Source organism: Theropithecus gelada, chromosome 2 (assembly GCF_003255815.1).
Source record: "Theropithecus gelada isolate Dixy chromosome 2, Tgel_1.0, whole genome shotgun sequence".
NCBI classification, from domain to species: domain Eukaryota; kingdom Metazoa; phylum Chordata; class Mammalia; order Primates; family Cercopithecidae; genus Theropithecus; species Theropithecus gelada.
The window spans coordinates 93,851,308-93,872,697 of NC_037669.1; the positions used below are offsets into that span (position 1 = coordinate 93,851,308).

Genomic DNA, 21,390 nt, shown 5'->3' on the forward strand with positions numbered 1-21,390 from the left:
GGCAGATAGTAGGAGGTAGGACCAGAAGTGGTGTGAGGCCTGGATGCTGCCCAGGGCGGGCCTGCCAGCAGGAGTGTGGGGTGGGGGACTCCACTAAGGAGGTGGAATGACTCCGGAACTCAGCTCTTTCTGCCCCATGGTTTTCTCAGGGCTGTTCTTGGGTGGGAGAAATACCCCTTTGCCTCCTTTAACCCATGAATTCCTCTTTTCCTTAGCTACTCACTGTCTGCCCTTTTGTTGCAGGCTAAATTTGGGAAAAATGGATCTGACTGCCCGGGCACATTTTGCTTATTCCAGTCGAAAACCAAAAACCTTCTGTTCAATGACAACACGGAGTGTCTGGCCAGACTCCATGGCAAAACAACATATGAAAAATATTTGGGACCACAGTATGTCACAGCCATTACTAATCTGAAAAAGTGCTCAAGCTCCCGTAAGTAGACCCTAGTTAGCATCCCCGAGAAACCACCACTGGTGAAGGTCAAGGTCTGAGGGCCAAACAGCATTCTAGGAACTAACACAGGTGTAAAAATGTTAAGGAAAGATAATATCTCTTTATAATTCAGGACATTCTAATCTCATTGATAAAAGAATTAGAGAATAAAATAGAGCAGTATGTAATATATTTTTATAAAGTTTATAGTACTGATAGTGACTGCTCTGTCATGAAGTCTTTGGAAAATGATAATCCATTTTATTCAGTAAAGTGAAAAGTGTATATATACACATGCATTGAGAAGTGACAAAACTGGCCAGGTGTGATGACTCACACCTGTCATCCCAGCACCTTGGGAAGCAGAGCTGGGACAGAGGTGGGAGGATGGTTTGAGCCCAGGAGTTTGAGACCAGCCTGGCCAACACAGGGAGACTTTGTCTCTACAAAAATAATTTTAAAAATTAGCCTGGTGTGGTGTCAAGCACCTGTAGTCCCAGCTACTTGAGAGGCTGAAATAGGAGGATTGCTTGAGCCCAGAAGGTTGAAGCTGCAATGAGCTATAATTGTACCACTGCACTACAGCCTAGGTGACACCGAGAGACCCTGCCTCAAAAAAAAAAACAAAAAACAAAAAACAAAACCTGATCTAGACAGTTACCACAGATGCCAACTATTGAGAAAACAAAAGCTCAAAAAAATTCAAGTGTAGGAAAACGTATCTTAACCAGGGAAATATATTGATACTAATTTAATCCCTTAAAATATTTAGAAGACATCACGGAGTATTGTAAGGCTCCCGGTTATAATTGTGGGATTTCAGTGTGCACAGCTGCCTGTGCACTGCAATCATCCAGATTCCTATTCCTGGTCCCTCACCCAGAGTCAGAGGCATTGGGGATGCTGTTGGTCCAGGCATGGGAGCAGGGCCAGGAATGTCTTTATTGGTGGTTTTCAATGAGAGACAATTTTTCCCCTGAGGGAACATTTGGCAATGCTGAGAAGCACTTTTGATTCTTACAACGTAGCGGGTGCTGCTGGTACCAAATATATCATAGAGGCCAGGGATGCTACTAAACAAAGCACAGCCAGCCCCCTGCAACAAAGAGTTATTATGAGGCCCCAAATGTCAATAGTGCCAAGGTTGAGAAACCCTTTTCTGTATTGACCAACAACTCAGATCACTGTGATGCAGGTCATGACCGCCCTCTGAGAAATATGGCTACAGGGCTCTTCTTGTGAGCAGCCAGTTCAGGACTGCATAGACCACGTGCTTCTTGAGGGCAGGCCTATCTATTCATGCTGAGTCCCCAGCACTTAGCACAGCAGAGTAGGTGCTCAGTAAGGATCTGTGAATGAATGAGTGAATCTGCAGATGAGCATGATGCATGATTGCAAACAGGTTCACATTCCAGGAGAAGCTAGAGGACCACCAATGTCTTGTGAACTTGAGAATGTGACAGTCAATTCAATTAGAGACAATTGCAGGGCAGTTGTGTCTCTCAGGCCAGAGCAGGGAAACACCGTGGCTGGTGAGGGCTAGACTCTGGCTCCCTTGAACACCGTAGTCACTAGGAGTAGGGGAACGGGAATATGAGTGTGGCAAGCACTGACTCACAGTGATGGAAGAAGGGCAGAGAAAACTCTTAGTATCCTCTTTGATTTATTGGTTTAAATAACTGGTTTATTGATTTTAAAAAAAGAAGAAATCAGTTTCTGAATCTCTTGCTCTGTTGTGTCCCACAGCCCTCCTGGAAGCCTGTGCGTTCCTCCAGAAGTAAAACCCGAGAAGATGGCCCAGCCTCCCCAAGGAAGCCTCAGCCATTCACTGCCTCCAGCCCTTCTCCCCGGGTGTGCTGGGGCCTTGGCCTCCCTGGCTGAGGGTGGGGATTGCCCATCCATCTGCTCACAATTCCCTGCTGTCGTCTTAGCAAGAAATAAAATGAGAAATATTGTTGATATTCTCTCCTTATAAAGTGTCACTCATCTTTTCTAGAATTTTATACTGAAATCACATGCCTGACAAAATACCTGTACAGTTGGACCTTCCCTTCCAAGTTTTTCAGGTCCAGCCCCTCCTCTTTCTCGCAGTCTTGGGTATGATGCCCAAGGGTCTGGAATTTAAGGCCAAGCCAAGCACTGGTTTTCCCAAGGGGATCTGGTTGGTTATTCACATAGCTGTCTCAGTGCATGTGCGTGTGTGTGCCTGGGAGTGTGTGTGTGTGTGTGTGCCCAAGGCAGGGCAGGAAGAGCAGGCATAGGAATTACAACTGAAATGTAGGTTCAGTTGCTCATCACTTGCAGAGTCTAATTAACAAGAGCTAGGTTTGGTATAAAGAAGGTGACTTTTATTCCAAAGCTACCTTAGGGGAAGAAGTACAGGCTTCTTCCCCTAGTACAGAATGGAGTGCCATTCTTTCACTCCTGTTTCACCTTTGGAGCAGAAAGCAGAGGCTTTTAAATGGGGGGTGAGGCATGCAGGGCAGGAAGTGAGCAGGTGGGGGGTCTGGGTACTAGCTTTGGTGCCTTATCTACCAGGCAGTTGAGCTGGTTACTGCTGGTGACTGTGTGGGCACAACTAGGTTGTAAAAGCAGCCAAAAAATTTCCAGGTGGAAGAGTTTTATAGAGAGCATATTTTGGCTTGTAAATTGACTGTTATGTCTCAAGGTAGCCTCTTGGTGGGAGAGAGTTCTGCTCTGGAGCTTCTAACTAAGAGCACATAGTTAGATGAACTTGCCCTGTTGGGAGTGTCTGGTGAAGAGGAGACAAAAGATTATAATTGCATTTCTAAAGGGCTAAGTAGGAAGCAGAGAAAAGGAGGAGAGACAAGTGAAGACAGAGTAACTTTAAATAACGAAGACAGAAATGAAGAAGGAATAATTTTCCTGCTTTTCCATTGGTTCTTTGGACATAACAGGCGAAAGTGTCAATCAGGGTGAGACTGTCCCTTCAAGAGCAGAGATCAGACAAATGTCCTGAAACTCTGCCTCCATTCTGGGGGCAACCTTTTGGCCATGTTCCCCACTGTCAGTGAGATTAAAAGCTCTACTGCTGTCTGCAAAAGCCTCTAAAACCTGTCAGGAAAGGACATTAATTAAGGTCCCATAATACTAGGATGAAGCTCTTTTCCTATTTGCTACTTCGAATTATGGCCAGATGTGTTGTCCATCCTCACTAACATGAGAAGATTAGTCAGTGAGCAACATCTGATGGGGTAGCCACAGCAGTGATAATGCCAGCACTGTAAAACATGACATTTGAACAGTATGAACTTTCTTGTCTAAATAAGATACTAAAGTGAAAGTAAGGCCCACCTGTGAAATTCTCCTGTTCCAGGTTGAAAAGAAATGGAACACCATTGTGTCTCTCTGTTCATGCTCGGTTATATTGCTGTAGGAAATGGTCTCCAAGTCAAAATCTTAGTGGCTAACATGACAAAAATGTGTTTCTCTCTTGTGTCCATCCCCATAATGGGTCAGCAATGGCTCTGTGACTCACGTCTTTATTCTCAGACCCGGGCTGAACCAGCAGCCCCAGTTTTGGGCACGTTGGGCTTGAGAGAGAGGGGAAAATAAAAGAGACAGAGGCAGCTGCTCTGCCTACGGAGTGCCATTCTTTCATTCCTTTATTTTCTTAATAAACCGCTTTAACTTAAGAAAAGAGAGAATCAAAAGCATCATACAATAATACAGTGTCTGCGTGGCAGAGGCCATATCATCTTCATCATTTCATTGGCCAGAGAATTCACGTGGCCACAACATCAATGAGGTCGCCCAGGAGGAAGAGGCAGTGATGGGGGACTGGGGTTAGTGCAACAGTGCAAAGAAAAATCTTCAGAGCATTTCACAGTGCCCAGCCAGAAAGCCATCACAGGAATGTCCCATCAGCCCACAAAGGCTTCTGCGCAGTCCTAGAGAAGTGTCCTTTGCCCGGGTCCCGCCCCCTTCCCAGAGCATGGCCTGGTGTGTGTGGCTGGATCTCAGTCCCTGTGTGCTACTCACCAGGTTGGTCGGGCCTCTGCCTGCACAGCTGCACAGGCCACTCCGGAAACAGAAGATTGACTAGATGCAGGATGCTTCCTGTGGTATTTCACAATGTGTCCTGCATTGATGATACTTCCCCATACAGAGAACCATGCAGTAGCTCCCGAGGTTGGGTTTCCTGAGGGGGAATCATTCATGTTTGATTTCAGAAACCCTCCCTTCAGGCCATTGCTAACATTTGCTGTGACACCAGTCACTCTCCGAGGCTCAGTAACAGCTTCATCTGCCTCACCCTGTGCCACAACTTTAAGATTGGTTTGGGCACATCCTCTTATCATTTTTGTGTATGTCTCCTGGGGTCTCTAGGTCCCAAATCTTTCTTTAAAATGTTATTTCTGTAGAGCACCAGATTCTGTCATTGTTCAGGGCACCACTATGTAACCCGCACGAACCTGGGGAAACTGAACAAAGGGGGCAAACGTGGGAATAAAAGACAAGAGACAAAAGAGTATATTTGGAAGAAGGGGTCGGGGGCACTTTGCCTCTAGTGGACAAGGGCCCTGAGCTTTACACAACTCTCCATATGTATTAGGCAAAAGAGATAGCGAGAAGGGGTACGTGTAAGAAGGGGTCAGCTGCTCGGTCCAGAATAGGCTTGCAAGACTGCATTCTCTAGATGTCCCAGTAGATAATCTCAAGGAGCTCCAAGCCAGGAAGCGATTTCCCTCAGCAAACCTTCTGGCAGTGGAAGAAGTGTTGAGTTTGCCCGCATCCTGCATTCATGATAAACAGTTTGCTGTTTGCTCATGTAGCCTCTAGTGGAATGCTGAGTTGGTCACGTCCCACAGGCCTTTGGCTCCTTACAGACCCCTTCCAGGTTATTAGCCATGACTTTACCTCTTCGTTTCTCTTTTCTATACTTTCCTCGCATTCTACAAAATCAAGTATCCCTGGGCTTTAGAGTAATCTAATGCCTACTGAATCCAAAATAATCTGATTTAATCCTTGAATTTTTAAACAATTTCAATGAATTTTGTTTTTTACCAGGGTTTGGACCTCCCCCATAATAAAATCCCTTATTTCTTTTTGTCACTTCAGTTATAAAATCCAACCTACTGTTTTCCATTGAAAGCTGGGTCTTTCTTTCTTATTTACATAAAAATTGTTGGATGTATCTGTGGACAAACCAGGGGAAATTGAGTGTGAGGTGGGGAAGTGTTAAGAAGGCCTCAGAGTGGCTGCAGACCAGATCCATGCATCCCTAGGTGAGTCCCCATCCATTCTCTCCCTCATTCTTAATGTGTTTCCAAACAGGTAAGGAACAATGAAAACCAAGTCGGACATTCTAGTGCTAATTATATAGAGATAATTTATATAAAATGTGATAAATGCAAAATATTTCATCAGGAGTATTAATGTTAAATAACTTCAACTCACTAGTAATTAGGCAATAATTTTTCATCGATTAGCACAATTAAAAATTCAAGTTGCTAATGATATTCAGTATTGTGAGGATGTAATGAAGCAGATAGTCTTATGCAATATCGGCAGGACCATATTATTATACACAGCCTTAGGAGGACAGTTTAGCAACATCTCTCAACATTTTAGGTGAGAAATTTATCTACAGCTGGTGCCTCGGTGCTGATGCTGGGGGCTACTGGCGAGCATGGCGCAGCATTGGATGGGGGGCTCCAGGCTTCAGGCTCCACGCTCCAGGCTGCAGGACCTGGAACTTCTTCCTGCGTCGCAGCAGGGCTGCTACAGTGTGCTCTGGTGCAGAACTGGCAGGGGTGCCTGCAGGCCTCTTCTCCAGCATGTGTGTTCACTTTTTTTTTTTTTTTTTTTTTGAGACAGGATCTTACTCTGTTGCCTAGGCTGGAGTGCGCCGGAGCAATCACAGCTCACTGCAGCCTCAACTTCCCCAGTTCAGGTGATCCTTCCACTTCAGCCTCCTGAGTAGCTGGGACTATAGGTGCAGGCCATGCAGGGGCTCATGCTTGTAATCCCAGCACCCTGGGAGGCTGAGGCAGGTGGATTACTTGAGTCCAGGAGTTTGAGACCAGCCTGGGCAACATGGCAAAACTCCATGTCTACAAAAAATACAAAATAATTAGCCATGCATTCACTTCTGAGGGAAAAGTCATGGACTCTGTGGTGCTGTGAACCCCGTCACTCACATCAGAAAGAACATAGTGTGCTCTTGGGTCCTGGGAAAGCTGACTGACCACCTGAGGTGACGCATACTTATTTAGATATTTATTTAGTTATTTATTTTTATTTTACGATTATTGGTTTTTGAGACAGAGTCTCACTCTGTCGTCCAGGCTGCAGTGCAGTGGTGCAATCTCGGCTCACTGCAACCTCCGCCTCCTGGGTTCAAGCAATTCTCCTGCGTCAGCCTCCCCAGTAGCTGGGATTACAGATAGCTGCCACCACTCCCAGCTTAATATTAGTAGAGACGGGGTTTCACCTTGATGGCCAGGCTGGTCTTAAACTCCTGACCTCAAGTGATCTGCCTGTCTCTGCCTCCCCAAGTGCTGGAATTACAGGCTTGAGCCACTGCGCCCAGCCCATGCATACATTTTTTCCTCAGGAGATTAGCTTTTACCAGTAAAGGGCATTCAGAATCAGTTAGCTGACCATTGCTTTCTGAAGTAATCACAGGCCAGTCCCTAGTGGGAGAAAGAAGTGGCCTCTGTAGCAGGACACCTGGAGCTCAGCCCCAGCTCTGCTATGTGACTGTGTGACCTTGGGTAAGTGCCTTAATGTCTCTGGGCTCAGCTTTCTTTGTAGGTAAAATCAGGGACTTGAGCTTGTTCTCTCTACAGCTCTCCTACAGACTGAGTCTGTCTGCAATCACAAGGAGCAGGAGAGGAAGAGACTTAAAATGTGTTCTTCTGGTCAGCAGCTATGGGTTGAATGTTTATGTACCCCCAGCCATTCTACTGTTTAGCTTAGAGCTGTTCTCCATGTGGGACCCTTTCAGTGGGTCCATGAGGTCAAACTATTTTAATGATGATACTCAGAAGTTATTTATCTTTCTCCTTATTTTATGAGTAGAATTTTCCAAAGGTTATTTGGCATTTGATAGTCTAACAGATTGGATGGAGAACAAGACAGAGAATCCAGCTTCTGGCCAGACATGGTGGCTCACACCTGTAATCCCAGTACTTTGGGAAACCAAGGCAGGAGGATCACTTGAGCTCAGGAGCTCAAGACCACCCTGGCCAGCATGGCCATCTCTACCAAAAAATATAGAAATTAGCTGGGCATGGTGGTATGCGCCTGTGGTCCCAGCTACTTGGGAGGCTGAGGTGGGATGATTCCAAGGATCACTGTTGTTGCTAATTTTTTTTTCTTTTAAAAAATACAGATATTTTTAATAAAAGTATGTTATTTATGTTAATCTGTAATGGGCTTATTATTTCAAAATCAATTAATAATGTAAATATTTAAAACTGTGTTAAAATTTCTAATAGTATAAATAGCAATAGATTTAGCCCACTGAAAGGGAGATGGTTGTGCTTTAGTCAGGAGTAGGCCGAGGTGGCCTTCTGGTGCAGCATGACTCAGTGGGTTTGGAGTGCAGGCACACAACTCAGTGGGTTTGGAGCGCAGGCACACAACTCCACACATTATGTCACCATGCCATGTGAGGTGCATTAGATGACCACTCACATGATCACGTGCTTGGCTCAGAGCCACTATTGTCTGTAAAAGGTATAATTACCCTGCTGACACTGTACATATGGCTCGTGCCCAGAGAATAAAGCTATGTTGAAAACGCCTACTCGAGTGTTTTTCCAGTTACCTGCCACCCACCTACCAACTCCCCTTGGACCTCAGTTTGGACTAGAACCTGACAATTGACATCACGAACAGGATCCTAAGGTAAGTGAGCCTTCGGTCCCTGCTGATTCCAGGTTGGCCATGTGACCACAAAATGGATTGTGGTACCTGGTGGCAGCCGTGCTGCGAGTGTGGGCCTGAGTGGAAACCTGGATGGCAGTGGATGGGTCCCCCACGAGCATGGAGAAGGCGCTGAAGCAGCTGGAAGCACAGAGCACCAAGAAAGAGAGAGCCTTTGCTGGCAGAGTTGGATGGGCATTTTTAACTGTGCTAAGAAAAGTACACACCCAGTCCCTGAGGGATGCAGACTGGAGGCCTGGCTACACCGATCTTGAAAATAATTAGAGGCTTCCATGAATGGGGACCTCCAGGTGCAGGCAGGGCACCTGGAGGTGTGGCTTCAGAGCTTGGAAAAGGAGTTAGAGGCTACCGTGAATGCAGGCCTGGGTCCATCATCTTGTCTGGAGATCCCCACTCAGTTTCATACCAAGGAGGAAGAATGCCCGTTGCGGGCTCACCCAGTGGTCTGACAAAAGGTAGATCATGAACAGCCACTAGGGCCCCAAGGGTGGACTCAGGGACTCCCCACCGTAATGCAACACATTTCACACATTGCCTATACTCCGACTGAGTTGCAGGAATTAGGCAAGCAGTGCCGCCAGTGTCCAGGGGAACCCCTGCCTGCCTGGATGCTTCGTCTGTGGAATGAGGCAGCAGATAGTATCTCCCATTCCATCTCTGAGATGGAAAAGCTGGCCTCCCTCATGACTCACCCCTCTCTCTGTCAGTGGCTGCAAGTGAGCAGGTGGTTAGTGGCAGGGCAAGGTGACTACACCCTGACTGAGTGGCTGCAGGCAGCCATGTGAACTGTGTGGAATAACGCTGGTGAAATGTGAGTAAATGGCAGTCGTATGCCAATTTGGTGTAAGATGGGCATGCGGCAGGCTATGTTTGACCCGAATACCTGGAGGCCAGATGATGAATGTTTCCCCTCCCACATGAGGGATCTCGTGTTGGGTTCTGTGCTCCTGAGCCCCTTTGACTCCCTAGCTGCTGTCCTTACCCCGTACATAGGGCACTGTATACATGAAGTAACCACTGCCATGGTGGCTGTTGGGGATGCAGAAGGTCGTCGGGGGTATTGAAGGGTCCACACCATAAAGAAGGGGAAGGTACCGCACCCACAGGGGGCTCTCCCATGAAAAAAAGGGGCCCCAACGAGTGACACGCTCACAGATGTGGATAGATTTGATTTTGGCTCGGGTTGACTGAGAGAAAAATCGATAAGCAGCCCAATGAAGTACTCCTAACTTTGTGGAGATCGTTGTATCCAGGGCAGCAATTCCAGAAAATGCCCAAAGGGGAGAAAGGCATTGCTGCGTGACCTGGTCCTGCCCAGGCACTCCAGCTCAGACACTACTTGCTGCAGCCAGGTGGAAATGTAGAGCCTCTTCTGTTCAACTAGGGAACTGGCCAAAGGTACCTGGCTTGGGGGAACACCAGACGACTGGAGGCCACATATGGAACTGGCAATCCACTGGTCCCCCACCAACGTACAGTGGGTGCTGGCGTAGATTGTAGCCTTGTTTATGGGAACCCAGTTAAGTTTTTGGGCAAAGCTGCATACATTGATGGTTATGGAGGCCAGTCAGTGAAAGTGAAACCTGTATCTCTATACCTTGGCATTGGCCACTTGGCTCCTCGCTTATACACTGTGTATGTCTCTCCCATACCTGAATACATTCTGGAGGTGGATATTTTACGTGGCTTGGAAGCTGTGCCATCTATCATGGATTTGATTAACCACTCGACATGGAATTGGGACAGTACCACTATGTGGTGAACTTGGCCAAAGCATTCTTCTCAAATGGCATTGCTCTAGAAAGACGTGAACAGTTTGCCTTGGCGACAATGGACTTTCACAGTATTGCTGCAGGGCTATGTGCATAGCCCCACCATATGTCATGTCTTGTTGCCATGGATTTAACAGCCTGAAAATGCCCAAAGGGAGCCCACTTGTTCCATTATGTTGATGATATTATGTTAATCTCTGATTCTCTTGCAGATTTAGAAGCGACAGCACCCCTCCTGTGGCAACATTTGGCAGCATGTGGTTGGGCCATCAACAAATCCAAGGTCCGAGGGCCTGGATTACCTGCTAAATTCTTGAGAGTTATCTGGTCGGGTAAGGTGAAGGCCATACAAGAGGCTATCATTGACAAAATATAGGCATATCCCTGGCCCACCATGGTGAGGCAGCTGCAAACTTTTGTGGGCCTCCTGGGACATTGGTGGGCATTTGTGCCCCATTTAGCTCAAATGATAAAACCATTGCATCAGTTAACAAAGAAGGGAGCAATCTGAGATTGGGCTGATGTGGCTGAGACTGCCTTCCTGGCAGCTAAGTGGGCTATTCAGCAGGCATGAGCCTATGGGTGGTTGACCAGGGGTGCCTATTTGAACTGGATATGCATGTGACCACAGGTGGTTTTAGTTGGGCCCTGTGGTAGCACACAGAGTGCCTGAGAATGCCAGGAGGCTTTTGGTACCAACTACGGAAAGGAGCTGAGCTCTGGTATTCCTTGATACAGAAATAGCTAGCAGCTGTATATGCTGCCCTTCAGGCTTGTGAGAAGTGATAGGATGGGCTGCAGTCATAGTGTGGATGATCTACCTGACAGTGGGATGGGTGCCTTCATGTGTAATGACCCCCTGGACTGGGATGGCACAAACATCCACTTTGGCAAAGTGAGGCACTTACTTGGAGCAGCAGAGTACGCTGAGTACAAGCCCATTAGCAGCAGAGTTGCAAGAGGTCTTGGTACCTGCAGTGCTAATGCAAGAGAAGGCCATGGGGCCTGAGGCACCCCTTGACCCCGAGCCACTGCCATTTAAGGAAGGGCATCCCTCTATTCCTGATGGGGCATGGCACACAGATGGGTATAGCCGAGGTGCTACCCCTGCCTAAACCAGTGTTGCAGTCCAACTTGGTACCAATACCATATGGTTTGAAACCAGGTGTGGACAAAGTAGTCAATGGGTTGAACTTAGAGCAGTATGGATGGTGATCACCAAGGAGGAGACACTTGAACTGGTAATCTGTACTGAGAGCTGGGCAGTCTATGGAGGCCTAACCTTATGGTTAACTACTTGGATAATACAGAATTGGCTAGTTGGCCACCAACCCATTTGGGGCCAAGCCATGTGGCAAGACCTCTGGGAAATGGGTTATCAGAAAGATGTAACTATTTATCATTTGTCAGACCATATGCCTCTGGTCACGCCCAGCAATGATGAGGTAAAAGCCTTGGCCAAAGTCCAATGGTTAGAGTTGACATCTACATGAGATGTGGCCTTGTAGCTACACTGGAAACTGGGACATGCAGGGGGTAAACTGATGCAACAGGTCAATAAACGTTGGGGTCTGTTCCTGCCCATGAAAGACATTTGGGAGACTTGTCAGAAATGCCCGGCATGTGCTCAGGCATACCCTAAATGGAGGCAGCTGTCCAGTGCTACACAGTGACAACAGGGCCAGAGCCCCTGACCAGGTGGCAAGTAGATTACATTGGGCCGCTGCAGAAGTCGCAAGGGTATACATATGTGCTAACAGCAGTGGACACAGCCACAGGCCTGTTGTTTGCCTATTCTTGCAGGGTGGCCAACCAACAGTACATCATCCGGGCCCTGCAAAACATATGTGCTCTATGTGGTTGCCCTCTGGTCGTTGAGAGTGATAGGGGGACACATTTTACTGGATAACAGGCACAACAATGGACCTAAAGTGGAGATTCCATGTACCACACAACTTGCAAGCTGTGGGTATGACTGAGCGATATAACGAGCTCTTGAAGAATGGGTTATATTTGCATGTCACACCCCTGTCTTTGCAGGGCTGGAGTTCCAGACTGGACCTGATGCTCCAAACCTTGAATGAATGGCCATGGAAAAGCAACCCAGCCCAGGTGGAGGCTTTGTTACATGGGGCCGCCGCCCCCATTCAGTTGCGGATACACACCAAGGATAACCTCCTCTGACCAGGTGTGGGGACGAACGGTAACCTGTTGTTGCCTGCCCCAACGTACCTGAAGGCAGGGGAACAGAAAAACTGGCTGTGGCCATGGCCCCTCCAAAAAGCCCCCGACTGCTGGTGGTTGGCCTCTGTAGTTCCCTATGGGGAGGGCCTACAGTATGACGTGTATGTCACTCTTTGAGTGTTCAGTGCATGGCCCCCGAAGTTAACTGTTTGTAGGAAAATGGCCAGGGAAGAAACTTTCTTCCAGCAGTCATATGTACTGTCTGTGTGGCCTATTACGAGCTCCCCTGTGACTTTGGCATGAATACAGGACCCAAAGGAACCATGGGGAGCTGAGAAGATGTGGTATTATTGCCCAGGGCAGAAGCCTTGGGGGCTGCATTGTTCTCCAGTGATGAAAGGTTAGCCTGTATTTTGCCTGAGGGACGTGATTTTCCTCTGTTAGTACCTGTGCCTGCTCTGTCATTCCAACCTTAGGTTAACACGCTCCAATTGCATTGTGGACTGGGGCTACACCTACGCTGAAGTGACCAATGTTTCCAACTCTTGGATCTGCACCGCCCTTCTAGCAGCTGCAGATGGCTTGCCTTGGCACATACATTCAACATCTGCAGAGAACTGGACATGGTTGGAGACTTGGGTCCCATGGTCGATGCCTGGAATGCAACATGGCAAGCTTTGGACAAAGGATGCCACAAGACCCACAGAACACCCATTCCCTGGCTGGCCCATAGCGTTTATGATGGGTGGGGCTGGCTAGTGCGGTAATGTGCAGTACCCCCGGCCCAGGCGCCACAGTGCATAGAGCAACATTGGGGCAACAGCACTGTAGGTACCCGTCACAGCCTGTGTAAACATAATACTTGTCACCACATTGAAGGTATGGTGGAAGAGGCGGCCCCACCAAGGTAGGGCCCCAATGGATTTTGTGCCCCTCTGGGAGTTTATGGGTCTGTGGGGACACAGGGTGGCCTTACCTATAAGCAAACTGGACTGACCTTATACCTGGGGGTGGCCTTATGTACCTGCCACCGTTCTCCTCACATTGCCCAGATGCCCGCATGACTGGGAGGTGCTACACTCTCAGATTTTGCGAGTGTGATGAGCACCCTGGTAGTTCTACTCCTTGACAGTGACTATCCCTGGGGTGGGTGTCATAACTGTAGAAGCACAAGTGACTGCTCTAGCAGAGCATGCTGCTCAGGCTCTGAAGTACACCTGAGTGTCTCTCCTCCCGTTAATGGACGAGGTTGATCAGATCAAAAAGGTGGTGTTGCAAAACCGAATGGTCTTAGACATAGTAACTATTGCCCAAGGAGGCACCTGTGCCCTTTTAGGAAGACAATGTTGTACCTTTATCTCTGACAATTGGTAGAACATAACAGCAGCCTTACAAGGGGTCTTATGGGAGATTAAGGTAGTCAAGAGCCTTACTGATGAACCCCTGCAGAGATGGTGCACATCCCTGGGCTCTGGCCTACGCTGGGCCCTAATAGTCTCAAGTAGCATAGCTGGGATCCTAGTAGTGTTGCTCTTTGCATTGTTGCTGTGAGTTACGGATTCAGGGCTCCACCCTATGGGCACATGTCCCTACCCAGAAGACGCCCTTGGCCTAGGGGTGGAGTGTAAGGCAGATGGATGCACTTTAGTCAGGAGCAGTCTGAGACCACTTTTTGGTGCAGCATGACTCAGCGGGTTTGGAGGGCAGGCACATGACTCTGCACCTTATGAACCATGCCACTTGAGGTGCATTAGGTGACCACTCACATGAACTTGTGATTGCTTCAGAGTCACTAATGTCTGTAAAACGTACAATTAGCCTGCTGATGCTGGACATATGGCTCATGCCCAGGGAGAGATAAAGCCATGTTGAAACTCCCTGTGATTCCTCGAGTGTTTTTTCAGCTACCCGTCACCCACCCACCAACTCCCTTCAGACTTCAGTTTGGGCTAGAACCTGACACCCACATAAAGCTGTATGAGGTCCTCAATTTTCAAGTACATAAAAGTATTCTGTATCCAAAAAGTTTGTGAACCACTGCCCTAGAGAAACTTTCCATGGTGTGCAAGATGTATGTGAGAATGCGCAGTAGAGACATAATAAAAAACCAGAAAAAGTGGAAACCTCAATGCCTGTCATCAAGAGAGAGAAATGCAGCATGGTCTATTTCTGTTCTCCTCACATTGCCCAGATGCCTGCTTAACTGGGAGGCGTTATGCTCTCAGTTTTTGCAAGTGTCATAAAGGAGAGAATGGAACATTACCTGTCATTATAGACACTGCAAAATGAGCTAGTAGCAGGATTTTTATTCACATAATTTTAAGTTATTTACATAACAATGTAAAAGCATGGTGAACAACGCCACATTTTGCTTATGGGTACCTGTGGTAAAAAGCAAAACTCACGATCCTGAAGGAGTGAGCAGGCCTACAGGTGCTGGGCAGGCACTGTCTTGCAAAGAGCACAAAATGTACAGGTCCCTCTGGGAGTGTTACAGTGGGTAGCCAGTCAGGAAGAGCAGGGCAGGAGAGGGCTCCCCATCCCCCCCGCACACACACCAGGAGTGTCAGGTGACCATCAGGTGGCGGTTGTTGACTGTCTCTCTAAAGTAATAATTGGTCACACCCGGCAACAGGGAAAGGCCGGCTCCTAATAGATAGAAAACACCCGAAACTGGTGAGCAGCAGTTTCCCTGCAAGATCTCAGAGGTTGAGCCAGCGGGCTCAAGCATGCACATGGGACAGCTCACCCCAAGGGAAGAATCAGGGGAGAAATAATGCAAGAGCCCGGAAGCGTGCTGACATATAAAACCCCAAGTCAAAAGGTCAAACCACGCACTTGCCTTTCAAGTTGTCCACTTGGCCCTATTCTAAGTGTACTTTCCTTCCTTTTGTTCCTATTCTAAAGCTTTTAAATAAACTTTTACTCCTGCGCTAAAACTTGCCTCAGTCTCTCCTTCTGTCTTATGTCTCTCAATTGAATTCTTTCTTCTGAGGAGGCAAGAATTGAGGTTGTTGCTGACCTGCATGGATTTGCTGCCAGTAACAGGAGCAGAGGACTAGGCCTTGGATGGAGATGGTGAGGGGGCCCCTCCCTCCCTAGCCCCAGGCGTCGGTAAGATCTGAGACAGACTGCTCTCCCCTTGGAGTGTATTGCTGACCTTGTCAACTGAAAATAAATGACTTCCGATAGTCTTTACTAACAGATAATAGAAAAGAAAAACTGCCATCTGCACACCAGGTGCCAGAAGGGTTGATTAGCTGCAAAAATGAAACAGTACCTGATCCTGCAGCTGCAGCTGGAGCCCCGCCTGATTAGGTTTACACTATTAGGTCCACTGTCATTTTCCAACACCTAACTGTCTTCTGCACAAACCAAATAGGTGAGCTGAATGGAGAGAGGTGGACATCACCATCCTTCACCTTTCATGTTCTTGCTGCAATTCCTCCAGATACGCAGTGTTGTTTTGTTTAGTATCTTGGCAGGTAGAGGCAGTTCCAAAGGCTTCCACTTGGCCCCCACTCTGTGGATCAGAGGATTAATGTGGGGATTCTTCCCAGATGCTGAGTATCTCTATTCCAATCATGCTTTCTGTTAAGAAGATTGTTTCTTTCTGTTTCTCCAATTGATGGGGGCATTGGGCTTATAGTTCTCTGTGGGAGGAGTTCTAATTACAGATTCAATTTCTTTAATAGATGTGAGATTATTCAGATTTTATATCATTTTTCCATGTCAATTTTCTTTATTTTTCTTTGTTTTTTTAAAAGATGGGGTCTCACTATATTTCCCAGGCTGGTCTCAAACTGCTTGGCTCAAGCGATCCTCTCACCTTGGTCTCCCAGAGTGTTGGGACTACAAGCGTGAGCCACTGCTCTCAGCTCAATTCCGCATTCTGGAACTGGGGGGATAACTATAGGATAAGTTCAGGGACTCTCTGGACCCACTGTGAAACAGACCTGAGTTAAAACTCTAGTGATCACCTGACCTCCATGAAGCCTTACTTTGGCAGGTAGACCACGGAGATGTTTTAGGTCTCTTAGAATTAGTGTCAGTGTAGAGCCAGTGTCCAGGAATCTCCAAAAAGCCTAATTATTTCCTTTTCCTCCATGACTTTCCCTGGTAAATGGCCCTGGTTGCTTTGGGGAAGGCTGGGAAAAAGATTATCAGAATAAAATGCTAGAAATGTAACAGGGTCCTTCCTCAAGGGGAGCCAGCTTACCTTTCATTCAAGGGGTTCTAAGTCTATAAACTATGTCAAATCTGGCAATTGATGGAATTGAGTCTCAGTTCTGGTGACTAAAGTTAGACTTCTGTTCTCTAGAGATAGAACTCTTTTGCTTATACAGATCAGGTAAAAATTTAGCAGACTGTCCTTCTATTTCAGTTCCAGGGATACCATGATCAACCAGCCAAAGCCAAAGATCTCTGGGGGTCAGACTATTCTGAGGACTGCTTTGGCTCCACCACCCACAGTGGCAACCATGCCCACTTGGTGTTTTGTGTTACCACGTGGCCCCTCCTTCCTCAGGATCCCACCATCCCCCCTGTATTTAGAAACCCCAATTTGGTATCATTTCTCACTATAGCTCCTGATCTACAGAGAAGAGCCACCACTTAGAGAGATTGTTTTTAAGGATGCTGGAGCTCATTTACACTTCCCAGTGTGGTAAGGGTGTGTCCTCTAGACCTGCGATGGATAGGTGAGTGAGTCTTAATGATCCAGTAGATACACTAGTGCTGCCATCTCCCTAAGCACTTGGATATTTTCTTCTATGTGACACCACACAAGTTCTGGCATTCCTACTTCAATGAGTGTAGGCCACCTTTGTGTTGATTTTTATTCAACCAACAAACAAAGTGTTAGAGCCATCCGCAGCTCCTTGGGCTAAAGCACTGACTCCTTCCAAACTCTGGAGGGGCTGCTCATATGAAAACTGGGATTCCCGAGTGTGGCAGTCCTGCTGTGGCAGTTTAGGGAAGAGGAAAGGCCTGGCCGGGGCTGCCACCCACCACACCATCACGCTTCCTAACTGCCTGCTAAACGGAGTCCTGGGGTCATTTATCTTTGCTCTAGTTCTGACTGCCAAAAAAAGATCTAGTTTTTAAAACTGAATAAATACGTCAAAATTAAGATGGTCAGATTTCAGGAAAAAAAAAGAAAACAAAAGGAAAAACAAAACAAAACAAAACAAAAAACAGGATACTAGGATGCCCAGGTAAGTTTGAATTTCAGATAAATAACAAATACTGCAATTGTCGTATATGGGATGTAGTTATACTAAATAATTATTAGTTGCTTAACTGAAATTTAAATTTAACTGGGCATCCTACTTTGCTTTTTCAACTTCAAATTGTATTGTTTTTCCATTCAGTATATCAACTGTTTCCTGTTTTAAAACTAGTTCTGGGCCAGGTGCAGTGGCTTACGCCTGTAATCCCAGCACTTTGGGAGGCCAAGGTGGGCATATCACCTGAGGTCAGGAGTTTGAGACCAGCCTGACCAACATGGTGAAACCCCATATCTACTTTTTTTTAAAAAAAAAAAAAAAAAGAAAAAAAAATTAGGCATGGTGGCGGGCACCTATAATCTCAGCTACTCGGGAGGCTGAGGCAGGAGAATTGTTTGAACCCAGGAGGCAGAGGTTGCAGTAAGCTGAGATTGCGCCATTGCACTCCAGCCTGGGCAACAGTGCAAGACTCCGTCTCAGAAAACAAACAAACAAACACTATTTCCATTTGCACCCAGAGGTATACAGAATTGAGATGAAAAGGAGACAGCTCATGAGATTTCAATCTTTCTCTCGTATGTCTCTACTTAGAATTAACAGGAATTGTTATCAATGTAATCAATGTAACAGGAATTGTTTTTTGTACTGGAAAGTAATTTACAGGCAAAATAGAAACACCATCAGCTTTTCTTGAATAGACTAGCCATATTTTGCTTCTCATCGTTTGTTAGTTTTCTATTGCAGTCGTTTATGGAAAAGTGGAAAAGCTTGTGCTATTTTTATCTTTAGAAAACTGTGTTCTTGGTCTGACATGGGAGGAAAGCCTTGTTAGCTGTCAATGTTCCAAATATACTACACTACTTAAGTGTTCGGGCCATTGTGGCTGGGTCATTTAGCACACACTTTTGCTTTTCATTAGCCATTTCAGTCTCAGCCACCATAAGAGTTTGCAGATCTTTATTCTCTATACATTCCATGTTTTCATTTGGAAAATCCTGATAAGATTGTTCTTTGAGTTCATTGCTGTGTCTGTAAACAAGGGAAGATGATACCATTTCCTCTGAGATTCCTGTCCTACGCATTGGAGGAGAAGTGGCTGGAGAGTCCAGACTACTTCTGCAAATGTGTGAAGAGAATTTCTGTCCTTTCTCCCTCTTTTCTTCAACCTTTCTCATCCTTTTTTAGTATAGGATGGAGTACTCTCTTCCCTGGTCTCTCCCTTGACTTGCCCTGATGATTTTATTTGCCATGGAAGGTAATTCCCCATGAGACTGTGCTCCCTGTGGGGGCACCCCCTGCTCCCTGGTCAGTGATGGGGGTGAGAGGTTGTGCCCATGGGCATCCCGTATTTTAGCTGCCAATTCTACTTGGGAGAAGCGACAAAGGCCCAGGCACTCAAACTCCTCCAGCAAATGCTCAGAGTCTATTTCCAAGACAAGTAACACCAACGTAACGGAGTGCCTGGAGGCTGAGAGGCTTTTTAAAAAATAGCCTTTTTGAGGTATAGTCAACACACAACAAATCACATTTAAGGTATACAACTTGTTACGTTTTTGACATACGTATAAACCAATGAAACCATCACCACAGTAAAAATAGACATAGCCACTGTCCACCCAAATTTCCTTGTTCCCCTTTGCAATCTATTCCTCTCCTCTCCCCTCCAACATCTCCAGCAACCACTGATTTGCTGTCGATATGGATTTGTTTGCATTTTCTAGAATTTTATATAAATAGAATCATAAAATAAGTACTCTTTAAAAATATCTGGCTTCCGGCTGGGCACAGTGACTCATGATCCCAGCACTTTGGGAGGCCGAGGCAGGCAGATCGCCTGAGGTCAGGAGTTTGAGAGCAGCCTGGTCAACACAGCAAAGCCCGGTCTCTACTAAAATTACAAAAATTAGCCAGTTGCCTTTGTGCATGACTGTAGTTACAGCTACTTGCGAGGCTGACGCATGAGAATTGCTTGAACTCAGGAGGCAGAGGTTGCAGTCAGCCAAGATCACGCCGTTGCATTCCAGGCTGAGTGACACAGCGAGACTCTCTCTCAAAAATAAATAAATAAATAAATAAATAAATAAATAAATAAAATAAAAATAAAAATCCGGCCTCCTTCGTTCAGCATTTTTAGATTTCGTGCATGCTCCTGTGTGTATCAATAACTCATTTCTTTTTGTGGATGAGCAGTATTACATTAGGCACACAGGCCACTGTTTGCTTATCCGTTCACCTGTTGATAGACACACTTTTTCTAGTTTGAGGCTATATAAATAAAGCTGTCATGCACATTTGGGTCCAAATCTTTGTATGGACATACAGGCTCATTTCTCTTGGGTAAATACTGAGGAGTGGAATGGATAGTAGGTGTAGGCTTTGCTTTTGGTGACACTGCCAATTTTTCCAAAGTGATTATACCATCTTACATTCCTACCAGCAGGGTATGAAAGTTCCAGTTGCTCCACATTCTTTTAGAAGCTAGAAAAATTGCCATTTAAAATGTCACCATCAATTCCTTTCTTTCTTTTTTTTCTTTTATGATAGTGACTGGCATTCACCTTTGGAATGGAGAGATTCTTTGTTCTGGGAAGGACCCTTGAGAGACTTCTTGCAGTGTTATCTATTATCTGTGCCCACTCCAGCTCACCTTGAGGTCAGACCCACAGCCCTATTACGACTCTGAAAGAGTAGACCCAGCTACAAGGCCTCGGTGAGTGACACAAGGGGCCAGAGAAGAGGCTGTGATCATGGGCTCAGCAAAACTGAAATCCCTAACATATATCATTTTATTCCTCTTCCTAATTTCTCTCCAACTGACGGCTGCTTCATATTTCCTCTCTGCCTCCCTCCACTGCACTTCCCACCCTCACATCTCCAAACCTCTCTACTTTCCTGAATAATTCACCTCAACTCTAAATTCCACATTGTCCTCAGGACAAAGCCAAACCCTTACTTAACTGAGTTCGTTCTCCCTGGAACAGTGGTGCTCAGAAGGAGGGCCCGGGTTAGCAGTATCTGCATCCCCTGGGAATCTGTTAGAAATGCATATTCGGAGGTCCCACTCCAGACCTCCTGAACCAGAAACTCAGGGATGGGGCCCCGAACTCTGTGTTTCAGCATGGGGCTTTCGATGTGTGCTGGCGTTTGAGAGCCACTGCCATGGAGTATGGTTTGGAGCCAGTTATTGTTATATAAGCATGTCCCTTGGGGGTCTCATCCACTATCCTAATAGGCTTTTTGAATGTTTTGTCTAACACAAATAGGGGGTCTTTGGTTATGGGGTGGCATATGGAGAATTCTCATGTTTGGAAAATCAGATATTCTCCACCTCATTTCATCAATATAGAGCAAATTTCCTTCCACCACTATCAAGTAAGACTTTAAGGACCCCTTTTAACTGGCCAGAGACTTGGGTTTTAATGAGTCAGACATCTCTATGTGTCCCTATGTGAGATGCTGTGCCTGTGGGTATCATCATTTTTGGCTAGGAAGGCACGTGCCTCCTGTGAAGGAGAGACAGGGTTCCACTGCTTTCCTGTAAGATTCAATGCTGTGAACATGTGCCTGATGCCAGGAGGGGAGAAGTGTGGGCTGGTGCCCTGGAGTGCAGCAGTAGTGGGTGGCCTGGGTAGGCTTTCAGCAAGTATCAGTGCCAATCCTCCAGTTCTCTTTAGTGCAAGCAAGATGCTGGGCCAGCAGGAGGAGGCAGCCAGCCCAGGCTCTGTGTCTGCAGGACTCAGCCGTGAGCAATGATTGTCCCCTGGCAGCAAGGTGCTGGTAGCTTTGAGGCCTCAAAGGGCCAGAAGCAAGATTATAAAGAGACCGTGAGTGTGGAGTCCAGTTCTGAACACCAGGA

At 46.6% G+C, this 21,390-nt stretch overlaps 1 protein-coding gene across 4 annotated transcripts in view; it reads left to right on the plus strand.

Annotated features, from left to right (window-relative positions):
- Positions 1 to 2,405, plus strand: part of LTF (lactotransferrin) — a 29,094-nt gene extending 26,689 nt beyond the window's left edge. For all 4 annotated transcript variants that reach the window (XM_025377819.1, XM_025377820.1, XM_025377822.1 and 1 more), the window contains 2 exons: positions 244 to 433; positions 2,180 to 2,405. In XM_025377819.1, the coding sequence (XP_025233604.1) occupies positions 244 to 433; positions 2,180 to 2,214 (225 nt within the window). In that variant the 3' untranslated portion in view covers positions 2,215 to 2,405. The remainder of the gene's footprint in view (positions 1 to 243; positions 434 to 2,179) is intronic.
- Positions 2,406 to 21,390: the final 18,985 nt, after the last annotated feature.